The sequence below is a fragment of the Tenrec ecaudatus genome, chromosome X (genome assembly GCF_050624435.1).
Source record: "Tenrec ecaudatus isolate mTenEca1 chromosome X, mTenEca1.hap1, whole genome shotgun sequence".
Classification (NCBI taxonomy): Eukaryota; Metazoa; Chordata; class Mammalia; order Afrosoricida; family Tenrecidae; genus Tenrec; species Tenrec ecaudatus.
Window position 1 is genome coordinate 53,450,574 of NC_134548.1, and position 16,829 is coordinate 53,467,402.

Genomic DNA, 16,829 nt, shown 5'->3' on the forward strand with positions numbered 1-16,829 from the left:
ATGTGTTTAAATATGATAAATAGTTAAAATGCAGCGATGAAAGTGGTCTTTCTGCTCCCACTCACTACAACTCTTTTCTAAAGTGCTCAGCATTGAAAAAGGAAATAGGAGTTTACCTATTCCTGCCAGAGACCAACATTCCTGTTAATTCTGTCACCAGGAAATGGGCTTACCAACTCTGCACAAATAACCTTGTTAACAGTATATTTTGATCTCTCTTCTTTTTTATGAAGACATAATATTGTTGAGGCTGAAGACAAGGATTTGTTCTTTTTCTTCTGATTATTTTCTACCTACTGAGTCTCTACATAGATACTATTACTTTGGTCAGTGGGCTAAAGGTAGAGATGACAGATATGTGAGGGAAATAGGCTTTAAAGGAAGAGCTTTATTTGTTTCTTACAACACTGATAGATTGAATTGTTTGTAGAGAGGGGTGAATTCTGCATTAAAGCATAGGAACAGATTGGGCTCATTGTAGAGAAGAGTTAGTATTGCTTACCCCAAAGCAGAGGTAATCAGCTTCTGTTACATTACTTCTGTTAGGAATATTTTGGGAAATTCTTTGTCCACCTGGGCAGGAATTGACCATTAGGGATACAAGAAGTGTTCTGCTCTGATCTGAACATTGGCCTGTCTAGACTTCTGTCTCAGAAAAATATCTTTCTGAAAACCAAAGGAAACTGGATTTCAAATACTGTCTTTACTTAAGAATTACATCCAAGTACTATGAATGTATCCTTCCTGATCTTATCACATCCTTCTTGAACCTGTTTACATTTTCATACTGTACCATTTCTTCATGAACTGATAAATTCTGTAAGTTCCCTAAGCAGAACAGAACATCCTGCTTTCCTTTTGAGAAAAATTGCCTTTTAAGTTTCAGAATTCTGTGAGTGAAAACTATTCTTCCTCACTTACTGATTTTAGCTTCATCTCTTTAGAGTAGAGTGTCTCAGCCTTAGAAAGATGACATTTCAGCCAGATAATTTTCTGTATTGTGAGGAACATCCTGTGCATTGTACGATGTTTAGTAGCACTCTCCCCAATCGTAACAATGAAAAGATGTCCTGGAGGGGGTGGCAGGGGGCAAAATTGCCCTTGGTTCTTGCAGCATTTTGAACATTTCAGACTATCTTTATGTATATGTAGGTTGCATTATCTGATTGATAGGCTTTTCTGGGTTTTTCCCCCCAGCTCTGATTAAGGTTTTTATCTTGAATAACAGTGACAGCTACTTTCACAGTTTCAATGTTTCAGATGCTGTGTCATATGGGAATGGGAATGGGGTTGCAGATACTTTGAAATCTTTAAAATCTTTTTTTCGTAAGGAGGAGCCCTAATAGTGTAGTGAGTTATGTTGGGCTGCTAATAGCAAAGACAGCGGTTTGAAACTACCAGCTATTCCATGAGAATGGTGAGGCTTTGTACTCCTGTGAAGAGGTCCAGTCCTGGAAACCCACTGGAGCACTTCTACTCTGGTCTATAGGGTCACTGTGCGTCAGCATCAACTGAATGACCGTGAGTTTAGTTTGGTGTTTTTTTTTATAGGCATTGTAAAAATGTGAAGAATGGAAACAATTGGAAAGAATGTTTTTATTCCCCTAGAAATCTATCGCCTCAGTACAACTAATGTTAATATATTGCTTTATATCTGTCATCTGTTTTCTCTATATTACTTAAATGTAATTTCACTATAAACCAATTTTATACTATTTTTCCCGCCTCACATTTTAACATAACTGTGTCTTTGTATTATTAGATTTTATATCATATTTAAATGACTGGATGATATTCTATAATTTTAATATACTATAATCATTCTGACTAGGTTTAATTTATTATATATACTATAGAATTTTAATTGATTTTTTTATAAATAATTTTCTTTGTTTTAGGTTATTTTTCAAAGATGAGTATTGGCAGTAGAATTCTTAGGTAAAAGGGTATGATTATGTTTAAAGTACAGCCTTAAATTATTATTTAAACTGCAAAAGACAGTGGGTGTTCAGAAGGATGTCTCATGGGCATAAAGTAGAGAAGGAGAGGGATGGTTTGGGTTTATCAGCTCCTTTCCCTTGCCTGCCTGCTCTAATGTAACATTAATGGGTAGCCATCCAGTAACCACCAAACCACAGGTTTAGGGTCTAGTCCCAAATAATTCCAGCTGAGTTGAATTCTAGTAAAAAAAAAATACTTCACCCAAGAAAGGCATTTACTTCAGACATTTTGCCTTACAGTCACTGTTAAAATAAATTTAATAGTTGTTCATTGTTGCAGTTGATTAGGAACAAGATCTGAAAAGAGCTTCAAATGACTGGACCCATAGGCGTATAGTGATGTCTGGTGCACATTTCATTTCTGCCAAAACCACGGGATATTTACTGTAAGAAGTAAGAAAGGGAACCTTGGACTAGACAATAAACAGCTTAATAATGTACTCAGTTTGTGACATTGATGATGCACATCACAAAGTTTCTTTGAAATCTCACCGTGCTTATGATTCTGCTTAACAAAACATTTTATTATAAGATTATTTTAATGTAACACTTAATAAATATTCACATTAATGTCACAAACTGAGTACAACCCTTTTATTGGCACACAACTTAAATATCATACAAATGAATAGTTCAATTGTTCAATCCTATCAAGGGGAATTGTACAATCAGTACCACATCTATCTAAGAGCAGTCCCCCTTACCCTCTCTCCCAACACACCCGTTATCTCAAGTAGGGGGCTCTAGAAGTAAAACCGCAAACAGTATTTTGAATGTACGTGTTTTTTTGAGGGTACTCTCAAGAGAAACATAGATGGAAGGGTGGGAGAAAGACCTCTTATTCTTCTGTATGTCTTAGTGTTATCATCTTTTAGCTTTTCTTCTTCTCAGTGTTAATTATTTTGTTGTTGAGAATGTTGTTTTGTGCCGTTGAGGCAGTTACAACTCATAGCAACCCTATGAGTTGCCCAGTCCTATGCCATCCTTAAAATTATTTTTCAGTCCACTATGTCAATCCATCTCCTTGACAGTCATCTTTTTCTTTTTTTAAAAAATTGTTTTATTGGGGGCTAATACAACTCTTATCCCAATCCATACATCCATCAATTGTATAAAGCACATTTGTACATTCATTGCCCTCATCATTCTCAAAACATTTGCTCTCCACTTGCCCTTGGCATCAGCTCCTCATTTTTCTGCTCCCTCCTCCCTCATGAACCCTTGATAATTTATAAATTATTATTTTGTCATGTCTAAATTATTATATTGTCCACCATCTCCCTTCATCCACTTTTCTGTTGTCCGTCACCGAGGGAAGAGGTTATATGTAGATCCTTGTAATCGGTTCCCCCTCTCTACCCGACCCTTCCTCTACCCTCCTGGTATCGTCACTCTCACCACTGGTCCTGAAAGGACCATCCATCCTGGATCCGTGTTTCCAGTTCCTATCTGTACTAGTGTACATCCTCTGGTCTAGCCAAATTTGTAAGGTAGAATTGGGATCATGATAGTGGGGGCGGGGGGAAGCATTTAGGAACCAGAGGAAAGTTGTATGTTTCATCGTTGCTATAATGCACCCTGACTGTCTCAACTCCTCCCCGCGACCGTTCCATAAGGGATGTCCAGTTTCCTACAGATGGGCTTTGGGTCCCCACTCCGCACTCCCCCTCATTCACAATGATAATGATTTTTTGTTCTTTGATGCCTGATAACATCTCTTCAGCACCTCGTGATCACACAGACTGGTATGCTTCTTCCATGTGGGCTTTGTTGCTTCTCAACTAGATGGCCGACAGACTTCTTTTTCACTGACCTGCTTTACCAAGCATGATGTCCAAACTAGCCCTAATCAATAGTTTATGCATTTATAGTTTAGTGACAGTAATAGAGTTGCTGTTGCCTCTTTGATCCCATATATTCACTGCCATTGAGTCCATTCCAACTCAGTGATTGTGTAGAACAGAGCAGAACTGCTATAGGGTTACTGAGACTTAATCTTCATGGGAACAGACTGTCTCATCTTCCTCCCATGGAATGAATGGTGTGTTTGAACTGCTAACCTTTAAGGTTAGTTGCCCATCCCCTAACCCCACGATACCACCAAAGCTCCTTTTGAGAATATATAGATAGTTCTTAAAAGAGCCGCATACTCAAAGCAAGTCTACGAGTTAGGCTAAACTATTGATCTGTTTTCAGGAGATTTCTGAGGATATTTTTGGTTTAAATTTTAAAGATTATCTTGGAACAATTGTTTCATGGGTCATCTACACTCCATAGCTACAGAAAGGCTACAGGCCATGAAATTTTTAAATCTTGTTCAGCATTTCCTCCATTTGTTCTCCAAACTTTGATCAAAATGTTTAGTAATGGTAGACACCCAGTTCTTCTGGTCTCATGGCAAAGGGGACAATTGTTATGGAGACAAATAGCCACATATTCTACATCTTCTCTTATTCCTGACTCCTTGCTCTGTTGCTTCAGGTGAATAGAGAGCAATTGTTGTGCCTTGGATGGCTCCTTACAAGTTTTCACGACCTTAGGCATTATGCAAGAACTACGAGCGCAAAAGCATTAAACACATTATTAGGCCAGCTAAATGTGATACCCCATGAAACTGAGACCCTGAACCTCTAAATCAAGGAACCAAATCCCCTAAGGTATTTAGTTGTACATAGCAACTACTTTCATTTTCTGTCACTGTGTATATGTATGTATATATGTGTGTATATATATATACATACATACATATACCACACATTCACCAGTTTAACTTTTTACAGGTGTACAACTTATTGAAAGCAATTATAATATTCTGCTGTGTAACCTACATTTTTCTATGAGATTTCTCCATCACCATAAACCTTCTTTTCCCCTTTCTCATGCCCCCTCATAACCACTGATAAACTTTGGCCTCTGTCCTTGTGTTTCTATAGAAGTGAATTGATACAGTATTTTTCCTTTTGTGATTGACATGTTTAAGCATACCTTCACCATATTGTAGAATACAGCATCAAGACTCCATTTCTTGTACTGACTAATGAGTATTCTATGTATGTGTACCACATTTTTTATGCATGCATCTGCCAATGTGCACTTTGGCTGTCATGAGTAGTGCTGCAGGGAGTGTTGGTATACAACTCTCTGTTGAAGTCTCTGCTTTCAAGTCTTTGGGGTTTATATCTAGGAGTGAAATTGCTGGGTGATCAGGTAGTTTTTTGAGGAAATGCCACAGTGTTTTCTACAACAGCTATACCACTTAACTTTCCCACCAGCAATGGGTAAGAGTTCCAATTTCCCCACATCCTCACCAACATTTGTTCTGTTGTTGTTTTCATCTTAGTCATTCTAGTGGAAGTGAAGTGGTAATTGCAATTTTGATTTGCATTTTTCTGATGCCTAATGACCTTGAGCATCTTTCTATGTGTTTGATAGCCATTTGAGTGTCCTCTTTGGTGACATGTCTGTTAAACTTATTTGCCCAATTTGTGATTGGGTTATTTTTCTTCTAAATTTTATATATATTTTATATATATATAAATCTTATATATATTGGTTATTCGATTCTTGTTGATTCTGTGGTTTCTGAACATATTCTACAAGTCACTTTTTTGTAAAGTAGACTAGCGAATAAATGTTTTTAAATTTTCTGAGGTTCTGTTTATTTTGTCTTTTGCTATTTGTGCTTTTGTTGTTATGTTAGATGATCCATTGTTGAAAGCTTGACCTGTTACCATTGCCTACATTTTTTCCCTGGAGATTTTATTATTTTACTTTTGCACATTTAGTTTTTGCTTCTAGTTCATACCTGGTCATTTTTTAATTATTAAATACTTTTATTGGAGGCTCTTATCTCTTATCACAATCTATACATTCATCCATTGTGTCAAGCACATTTGCTCATATGCTGCCATCATCATTGTCAAAGCATTCTCTTCCCATTTGAGCCCCTGATATCAGCTCCCCATTTCTTCCCCTTCCCTCCCCCCCCACCCTCCCTTACAAACCCTTGATAAGTTATAGATTATTATTTTCATACCTTACATCATCCTCCTTCACTCCTCACCTACTTTTCCATCATTTGTCCCCCTGGGAGGGGGCTATAGGTTGATCCTTGTGATTGATTCCCCCTTTCTCTCCCCCCCCCAATCCTATTGGTATCTCTACTCTCCTTGTTGTCCCTGAAGGGTTTATCTATCCTGGATTCCCTGTGTTACAGGCTCTTATCTGTAGCAGTGTGCATGTTCTGGTCTAATCTGATTTGTAAGGTAGAATTGAGGTCATGATAGTGGGGGGACGGAAGCACCAAAGAACTACAGGAAAGTTGTGTTTTATCAGTGCTATACTGCATCCTGACTGGCTCATTTCTTCCCAGTGACCCCTCTGTGAGAGGATGTCTAATTGTCTACAGATTGGCATTGGGTCTCCACTCCATGCCCCCCCCCCCATTCACATTGGATATGATTTTGTTCTGTGTCTTAGATGCCTGTGATCCCTGATCCCATTGACACCTCATAACTATGCAGGCTGGTGTTCTTCCATGTGGGCTTTTTGTTGCTTCTGAACTAGATGGCTGCTTGTTTCGCTTCAAGCCTTTAAGAACCCCAGATGTTATATCTTTTTGATAGCCAGACACCATCAGCTTTCTTTTTTTTTTACATTTTATTAGGGGCTCATACAACTCTTATCATAGTCCATACATATACATACATCAATTGTATAAAGCACATCCGCCCATTCCCTGCCCCAATCATTCTCAAAGCATTTGCTCTCCACTTAAGCCCTTTGCATCAGGTCCTCTTTTTTTTTCCCTCCCTCCCCGCTCCCCCCTCCCTCATGTGCCCTTGGTAATTTATACATCGTTATTTTGTCATATCTTGCCCTATCCGGAGTCTCCCTTCCCCCCCTTCTCTGCTGTCCCTCTCCCAGGGAGGAGGTCACATGTGGATCCTTGTAATCAGTTCCCCCTTTCCAACCCAACTCACCCTCCACTCTCCCAGCATCGCCCCTCACACCCTTGGTCCTAAAGGTATCATCCACCCTGGATTCCCTGTGCCTCCAGCCCTCATGTGTACCAGTGTACAACCTCTGCCCTATCCAGTCCTGCAAGGTAGACTTCGGATCATGGTAGTTGGGGGGAGGAAGCATCCAGGATCTGGGGGAAAGCTGTGTTCTTCATCAGTACTACATCGCACCCTGACTGACCCATCTCCTCTCCTAAACCCCTCTATGAGGGGATCTCCATTGGCCGACACTTGGGCCTTGGGTCTCCACTCTGCACTTCCCCCTTCATTCAGTATCGTATATGTATATATATATATATATATACACACACACATATATATATATACACATATCCTCACATATATCTTTTTTTTTTTTTGCATGATGCCTTATACCTGGTCCCTTTGGCACCTCGTGATCGCACTGGCTGGTGTGCTTCTTCCAAGTGGGCTTTTTTGCTTCTGAGCTAGATGGCCGCTTGTTCAACTTCAAGCCTTTAAGACCCCAGACACTATCTCTTTTGATAGCCGGGCATTATCAGCTTTCTTCACCACATTTGCTTATGCACCCATTTTGCCTTCAGTGATCGTGTCGGGAAGGTGAGCATCACAGAATGCCCGATTATTAGAACAAAGTGTTCTTCACGCCGGGTCTTATATACTTTGGACATGTTATGAGGAGAGATTATTCCTTAGAAAAAGACATCATGCTTGATAAAGTAGGAGGGCAAGGAAAAGGGACAATGAAGTAGAATGGCACAGTGGCTGCAACAATGGGCTCAAACAATTGTGAGGATGGCAGTGTTTTGTTCTGTTGTACAGAGTCAGAGCCAACTCGACAGCACTTAACAACAGCTGGCACATTTAGGTTCTGTTTGTTGTTTTTAATCACTTAGATTCTTTTTTTTAGGACTCTTACAGCTCTTATAACGTTCCTTACATCAATTGTTTTAAGTATATTTGTGCATATGTTGCCATCATTTTCTAAACATTTGCTTTCTATTTGTGCCATTGGTATCAGCTCCTTTTTTCCCCTCCCTCCCAACTTTATGAAATTTAGGTTCTTAATGTTGAATTTGTTTTTGCGTTTGGTGTGAGACATTGGTTCTATTTTAGTTTTCTGCATGTGAAAATTAAGTTTTCCTAGCACTTTTTATTGAAGAGAATCGTCTTCCTTGCATGGACTTTACAGCTTTGTAAAAAATCAGTTGATCACTAATGTTTGGGTTTATTTATGTGCTATCACTTCTGTTCCATTGGTCTGTTGCCCTACCAGTACTGGGCTGTTTTCATTACTGGAGCTATTTAGTATGTTTTAAAATCAGGATGTGTGAGTTCTCCTACTTTGCCCCTTTTCCGTATTGCATTAGCTATTTTGAACCTTTTGGCATTCCATATAAAGTTGAAGATGTTTTTTCTATTTCTATAGAGAAGGTTGTTTTAATTGTGATTAGGATTGCATTGAATCTGTACATTTCTTTTAGTGGTATTGACATCTTAATAATATTGCCTTCTAATTTTGAGAATGATGAGGGCAACGAATGTATAAGGGTGCTTTACTCAATTGATGTATGTGTGGATTGTGATGAGTTGTATGAGCCCCAATAAAATGATTTATTAAAAATAATAATAATATTGCCTTCTAATCCATGAATATGGAACATTTTTCCATTTATTTAGTCTTACTTAATCTTTTTAAGTAGTGTGTTACAATGTTACAACATATAAGCCTTTCACATCCCTGGCTAGGTTTATTTCTTGATATTTACATGTAAATCAAATTTTTCTTTCAGATTTCTATACATTGCTAATGTATAGAAAACCGGCTGATGTTTGTGTGTGTTGACCTTGTACCCAGCAACTTTACTAAGTAACTCTTATCAGCTCTATAAGGTGTCATGGTTTTTTTTTTTCATATAGACTGTATATATTATAGAGGATCTTATCAAGGAGCATTGGACTGCTAACTGCAAAGTGGGCAGTTCAAAACCACCCGTCGCTCCACAAAATAAAGTTTAGGCTATCTGCTCCTGTGAGGATTTATAGCCTCAGAAACCCTATAGGGTGTCTGAGACAGAAACAACAGTGGCAGCTGGGTTTTTTTTGTTTCTTTTGGTTGTTGTTTTGATTGATTGTTTGGGTTTTGGTTTAGGACGATCTCATCCACAGATGGAATCATTTAACTTCTTTTCCCATCTGGATACCCTTTATTTCTTTTTCTTTCCTAATTGTCCCGGCTAGAATTTTTAATAAACTATTGAATAGAAGTAGTGAGAGTGGGCACCCTTGTCTTGTTCCTAGTTTCAAATGAAAAGCTCTCAGTCTTTCTCCATTAAGTAAAACATTGGTTGTCGGCTTTTCATGTGTCCTTAATCGTGCTGACACGTTTCTCTTTCATTCCAGTCTTCTTGAGACTCTGGGATCACTTGGTTAATTCAAACTACCAACCTTTTGGTTAGTAGCTGAGAGCAAACTGTGTTACATTAGGAACCTCTAGCTAGTGACAACCATATGACTCCCTCCTTTTGAGTGGGCACTACATGTGTGGCCGTAACTGTGGTTCCAGCACAGCTGCACTCATCCTCTCTTCTTTGACTTCCCTTCTGAGGCTAATATGTGGCCTGTCCCCGTTTTTTACATTCATTGTGTAGAAAATTGTTGGTAGATAAAGGAGGAGGACCAACCTACTAGTAAGGAAAAATGGCTAAAATAAACTTATGGACGCCCAAGGGGAGAGTATGCCTAGTACTGTGCGCCTAATAGGGCACTCTTGTCTGAGTTTCTGTCTACCCCTGGGGGTCTTAAAAGTACCCAGCTATCACATAGAATAACATATGGGGTCTTAGAGACTTGTTCCCAAAGAAGTCGCCATCTAAGAGAGACATCAACCTAGCCCACATGGAAGATGTACACCAACATCCATGACCCAAGGATTGTAATTATATAATCCAAAATCGAAGGAGGGAATAGTATCAGAGCTTGAATTGGGAGAATCTGGTTTGCAGAAGGTTATGGATGACAGTGGAAGCCCAAGATACATTTGTGGGATCTACACAGGGAATAAGCCGCTGATGATTTCCCTTTGACCATAATTGAGGGATGGCAGTAGTGTGATTGTCAGAGTATTAAAGAGACGATTATAGTAGATTAAAATGATAAATCTGGCAGGCGTGGTTAAAACCTTGTCATTTGTTCTCTCTTGATACACTTTAAGTTTGATCTGGTTTTTAATATTTTCTGTTTGTTTTCAAATTGGGATTAATCTCTGTTGTATTTTGTATTGTTGGTAGTGTTCTTGACTCTCTGCTATGTACCTTTCTATGTGTTTTGGTATATATCACCAGGTTGGGTGAATCTATAGAGACAATCACTAGAATAAGTGTTCCTGGGGGGTATGGCAGGAGAGGTAGGGGGATAATGGGGAACTGATGTCAAGGAGTACGAGAAGTACTAAAATGTTTGTGGTTGCAACTGTATAGTACTGCTTGATATGACTGAATTATTGATTGGTATGATATCTGGATTATGTGAAGGATTTGGTAATATTTTTCTCCCATTACTCTAGATTATTTTGGAATATCCTTCACAGAAATTATTTGTATGGTCTGTCTGCCGTTACCTTATGAGATCTGTGAATTATTGTATTGATTTTGTTTTAGTCAATGTTATTTTCTTTCCAGGATGGTCCAAGATGAAACGCAACAGGCGTCCTAGCAGTAGTGACAGTTCAGACGAAAGTGAGTAGAATAGCAGCTGGTAACAACTGTAGTTTTTACCCTTGGTGTTTTCTTCTTTGGCTTTAATGGCTAATAGTGACATTTCTAATGAATTGAAGCGTGGAGTAAATTTCTTTTACTTATTTCATCAGGGATCAATCAATTAGGTGGAAGAATTGGTTTCATGGGCATAAAATAGTTTGGTTTTCGCTTTTTATTACCTGAAAAAGGAAATCAATTCATAATTAACATGGCTTTTCTAGGGAAGAAAAATGCTGTGGGAGCATAAACTGTAGGCCATGACTCTAACTGTAGCTCAGGTACTAAAATGTTTGCCTATGAGGGAATACTTATTCATAAAAGGCAATAAACTTATTAACAGCGACCTTTTGGGAAAATGCATAGATTACCTGCTCTCAACTTTAAGGTTTTACAGTTGATGTTGCAAAAGATACTTTTTCTATCAGTAGAACAGAATGTTATCAGGTATGATTATATCAAATTGAATCTTTTCAGCTTTAGCATTGTTGAAGCTTTTGCATGCTGTGGGAGGTCACACGTAAATGTCATTAAATTTCATCCTGAGGTTCTCCCGGGTGCAATTTAATTGTTTTCTCCAGTGGTAGACATCTCTGCGGTTTTTTTTCCCATCATGTCTTTGATATTCTCTGAGGGACGTTTGCTTATTTGACATTAGTGAATAATAAGTCTCAGTATTCTTTTCTAATTATCTTTTACAGATCCTTCCATTTCCTTACTAAGAGTTCCATCTGAACGCAAAAGACCTGCTGAGGTAAGAGCAGATACTCAATTTTAAAACTTAAAAAAGTTAACAAAGTACCTACCTTCTTATACCTACAACACATCCTGAAGATGTGAAGAATAAAGCATGTGCTAGTGAATAGAATTATTTTCTGATGAAGTTTCTTTTCCAGGAGGATTTCACTTTCTCCTTTAGGGCAACAGTAACCTTCACACTGGTTTAATTTGATGATGCCACTTAAATGCTTGATTTTAGAATGCAAGGCCTCTCTAAGCCTAGAAGTCAAAATGAACCAGACTGCTGGGGAATTAGGAGGAACCCAGAGATCCCCTGATCTGTAAGCAGAAAAAGTCAAGTCAGCGTGTGGGGAGCATAGTGCAAGGAAGGACAAGTGAAGAGATTGTCAGGAATAAGCTGGATGTGTGGGTTATAGATCTATCTGTTATGAGCTCTCATAGGCTTTTGAGTGCCGATGCCCCAAAAGAATGAATTGCTCCTTATAAGGCTGCTTATCTTGTGCACCAAGGCAAGTGAACTTCCATAGTTGGATTTGGACATGGTAATGATTTAGTAGATCCCACAGACTTTCATTGTTAGAAGTGAATGGTACGGAATGTGCCTTTTATACCTTCACTGCTGTGACTATACTTCCTTAGAAATAAAGGAAAAGTAGAAAATATCAAAAAAAAAAAAGAATATCAAAGATATAACGGAGAGGATATAGCAGGGGATCAAGGAGAAACACAGGAGGGTCATGCATGACAGAGAGAGAAGAGGAGCTGAAACAACAATGCCCAGATTCCAAAGACTTTTCCCCACATGTTTGATGATTCCTGAGAAGCTAGATTCATCTTGTATTTTCCTTGCCTTATCACTTCTCATCCTTTTGTCTAAGATCAAGTGTAGTATTTTCCCTCCCCTGACCATTTCTGACTAATAGACTGCTCACTGCATGGTTGGCAGTCCAAACCCTCCAGTCACTTCATGAGAGAAAAATGAGGCTTTTGGCTCCTAGAAAGATTAAAAGTCTGAGAAACCCCAAAAGGGTTGAAAACCTGGTCCAGTATGATCACTATGAGTCAGAATCAACTCAATGACAGTAAGATGAGGCTGAGTTGACTCCTGGCAATGAATTTTGGTTGGGTTTTATTGGGTTTTCATGGCTGTAACCTTTATGGGAAAAGATTGCTAGACTTTTCTTTCACAGAGCTCCTGGATGAGTTGACACCCTCAACCTTTTGGTTACCAGCCCTTCACAGACTGTGTGTACCACATAGTCTATGCTGATAAAAAATAATTTAAAAGCTGGGAAAAGATATCATTCTTTTGTCATTAGAGTCCAGTGAGTCAAATCTGTTCTTGAGAGGTTCTCAAAATTCAAGGTCGTGTTTTGAATCTTGTGGATTTATTTTCATTTTCCTCAACTTCAACCTGAACTTCTAAACTTACATATGAGCTATTGATGATAAGTCAGCTGCTGGCCTTGTTTTAGCTGCTGATTTTGAGCTTCTCCGTCATCTCTTTCCATAGATGTAGTCAGTTTGATTTTTTGTGTATTCCATCTGGAGAAGTTTATGTAAGCCTTTTGTGCTGTTGAAAACAGGTATTTTATCAAGAAGCCATTGGTCTTGCAAAATTTCGTCACATGATCTCCAGCTTCCTTTCTCTTACCGAGGTCATATTTTCCAACTATGGTTCTTTGTTTCCAACTTTTGCATTCTACTTGCTAATAATTTTCAATGCATCTTGAATACATGTTTGATCAACTTTAGACCAAAGATGTTGGTAAAATTCTTCCATTGCTGCATCACCTGCTTTAATGGTTGGTGGATAAATACGGTTTTAGATAGATAGATATAATGGTTATATATATAATGGTTATATTGACTAGATTTCCTTGTATTTGGATAGATATTATCCTATCATTGACAGCATTGTACTTCAAGATCCATCTTAAATTATCCTTTTTGACAATAAATGCTACATCATACCTCTTTATTGAGTAATTCCTGGCACAGTAAACCACGATTTCCTCGTAAAAATGACCAACACCAGTCTATTTCAGCTCACTAACACAAAGGATATCAATTTTTGTGTGTTCCATTTTGGTTTTGACAACTTTCAATTTTTTTAGATTCATACTTCCCACATTCCAATTATTAATAGACAATTGCATTTAGTTCTTCTCATTTAGAGTTGTGTTCAGTCAGCAAATGGAGGTCCCAAAGACGCTACTACATCCATTCCATTATGGTTGATGCTCCTTTGAGAAGAAGCATTATTTTGAGAAGCATATTTGGAATGCTTTCTGAAGTTACGAATCTTTACAGAAGCGGCCCACCACATCTTTCTCCCAGATTGCCTGGTGGGTACAAACCACCAACCTTTTGGGTTAGGAGCCAATGACTTAGCCTCTGTACCACCAAGGTTCTTCCATTTTAGTGTTGAGAGATAATCCAGTCTTCCCTAAGCAACACAAAAGTATTTGGGTTTATAGTAATACTCTACTTGGTATCAGCCCCTGGCCGTCAAGTATATTCTGTTTGTTCTTTGTAAGATACCTGAGAATTATTTTAAACTATTTTTAAGTTCGTTAAAGCTCTAAACTTCAAAATGAATCAGACTTTGATTCATTGGAAAACTCACTTTGGAACACAATGTCTTGACTCTACTGGGTACTACTGCCATCAAGTAAGAATGGTCTTTAAGGGTCTCAGGCACTGTATTCCTTACTAGGTTTTCTCTGCTGATTGATTCTTCTAGATAACCTGAAAATCTTTCCCTAACATTCTTTAATTCTAAGAAAATTATTTAACATTAATTCTTTGTGATTAAATATAGTTGCTATTAAACCACGTTTGCAGCTTTTTTCATGTTTGCATGACATTTCTGTTTGTCATTATTTATGTATATTTTCAAGTTGAAATGAATATGAATTTAAAATGGTCAGTCACATAGGTCAGACCCCTTTGTGTCGGATAGAAAGTAAATATTTTGACCTTTTTTCCTCTGAAAAATGTTGCACAAATGTTCCAGCTAGCTGTGCTTTAACAACTGTCCGCTGAGAGTTATTAATTAGAGTAGTCCAGGACACTGTAACAACCAGAGGGACTAGCTCAATGGGAGTAAGAACTATTGATGAAAGGCATTTCAATTTAGTTGCTCTGTCAGGTTAAGCACAGATTATTGGATTCGCAATGAGGTTTCTTTTGGTTCCGAGCATCTGAGAGCTCAAGATGTACGTGTATTGTTGGATTTGGCCATAGCTTCTGGGCTACATGTTAGCTTGTGAATCCCCTCTTTGATCATAAATGAACAGGTATCAGGTACTTTGGGAACTTTGGGGGAAAACTACCAGTGCACATAAAAATAAGCACACCAGTGGGAACTTATAAAACTTCTCAACTTCATTACCTAAAAGATCAATGTTAGCATCCAAATATGTGTTTCATAGTTTTTAATATAGCAGCAAATGCCCATGTTTTATTTCGTGATGTTTCTATCATTGCCTGCTGGCCTCTAAAATGTTGATCATAGTTCTTGATGGGGCTCTTGCTTGGAAACTCTTGTCTTTGAAAGCTAAACCATGTACATTTTAAGTGATCTCTGAATTTACATCTCCTTCACCCCATCAAGGAGCTGTGGTTCACATAGTGGGTTATGTGCTGCTCTGCGGGAGGAAGATAGGCTTTATACTCTTCGAAAGAGTTGCAGTCTCAGGAACCCTGTCCTCTAGGGTTACTGTAAAGCAGAAATCACTTGATGGCAGTGAGTTTACCCCACCAACAGTTACATAGGAATCCGATAGCTACTCAGCTGTGTAATTCTTCCTGCTTTAAAGAGAAAAACTAAGGCTATGATGATGATTTCTTAAATTGCATCTAACATTTATTGAGCAGTTACTCTGTCCTTGATATCTTGCTAAGTCCTTTATAATAATGAGTTCATCCATTTAATCCTTAAATCCGTATGATTCCCATCTATGTTAATGAAAGATGAAGCAACTGAGACAGAAGTTAGGTAACTTCATAAAACAACCCAGGTAGTCTGTCCCTGTACCCCTATTTATTTCTTTATATTAAAATAATTAAGTATATGGAGCATGACCTGGTTCAAATATCAAAAACATATTTGGAAAAACCATGATTTCATTCCCCTCTCTACCACCCCAAAGTTCACTTTTTTAAAAACAGTTTTTGGTTGGTTCTTCTATTGTTTTCTTTGTGAAAATATATACAAATATGTGCATGCCATTATAAATGCATAAAACCCACTCCCCTAGCCTGGATATATTATAACCATTTTCAACCAGTTTTATTGGGACATAAACCACATCATACAATTCAATAGTTCAGTCATATCATGAAGAGTTGTATAATCATTTCTCTAGTCAATTTTAGAACATCTTTTTCTTTCTTTTTCCCCTTATTATTTGGTCCCCACTTCACCCCAATCTCCCCTACTATGCATACTCCAAGAAACCATTAATCTAGATACTGTCTATATATTCACCCGTCCTGGATTTTATATACTGAACAACATACAAAAACAAAGAAACAGAAAAGCTAATAATAACAAACTAAAACTTCTATATAAAAGGAAGAAAATATTAAAACCTAAAACAATTTTGAATGGGTCAAAAGAGAGATCAAAATATTATAACCATTTTGTTTGCCTATATCCTATTTAAAGGCCTAAAAAGGAGGAAAATTTTACCAGAAATATATTTATAATACCAATCTAGTAAATATATTGCATATCACTTTACATATACAAAAAGAATGGTGCAGATATATTTACCAGATTGATACATGAATTTACCTATGATATGGTTTGGGTTTGTTTTTGTTTTTTTCAGATAGGGGGAGAAAGATGAGGCTTTCTACTCCTGTAAAGAGTTAGAGTCTTGGAAACCTACAGGGGCAGTTCTACTTTGTCCTACAAGGTTCTTAGGAGTTGGAACTAACTCCATGGTAATGAGTTTGATTTAGGTTGCAGATAAATGCATGACTACTAAACTACATTCATGTCCTCTCTGCATCATTTTACATCCTGCCTCCTAACTGAGGTGTTTGACTAATTTGGCAATATAAGACATATTCTTGCCTTCTGTGTGGAGTACAAAGGCTTATGTAGAAAATTCGGATTTGATGCTATTGAAGCTGGCTGCTCGTGTTTAATTGCCATGGAGTCCATTTCAACTTATGGTGACCCTAGTGTGCAAAGTACAATTTCTCTGTAGGTCTTCAAGATGATGACCTTTCCGGTGCACATTACCAAACCAAATTTCTGAGATGCCTCTGGGTAGATTTGAACTGCCAACTTTGTCAGTAGTCCAGCTCTAAACCAT

General features: G+C 37.9%; 1 protein-coding gene across 2 annotated transcripts in view; it reads left to right on the forward strand.

Annotated features, from left to right (window-relative positions):
* JADE3 (jade family PHD finger 3) overlaps window positions 1-16,829 on the forward strand; it is a 124,144-nt gene that overhangs the window by 52,261 nt on the left and 55,054 nt on the right. For both annotated transcript variants that reach the window (XM_075539010.1, XM_075539011.1), the window contains exons 2-3: window positions 10,681-10,737; window positions 11,457-11,509. In XM_075539010.1, coding sequence (XP_075395125.1) covers window positions 10,692-10,737; window positions 11,457-11,509 — 99 coding nt within the window. In that variant the 5' untranslated portion in view covers window positions 10,681-10,691. The remainder of the gene's footprint in view (window positions 1-10,680; window positions 10,738-11,456; window positions 11,510-16,829) is intronic.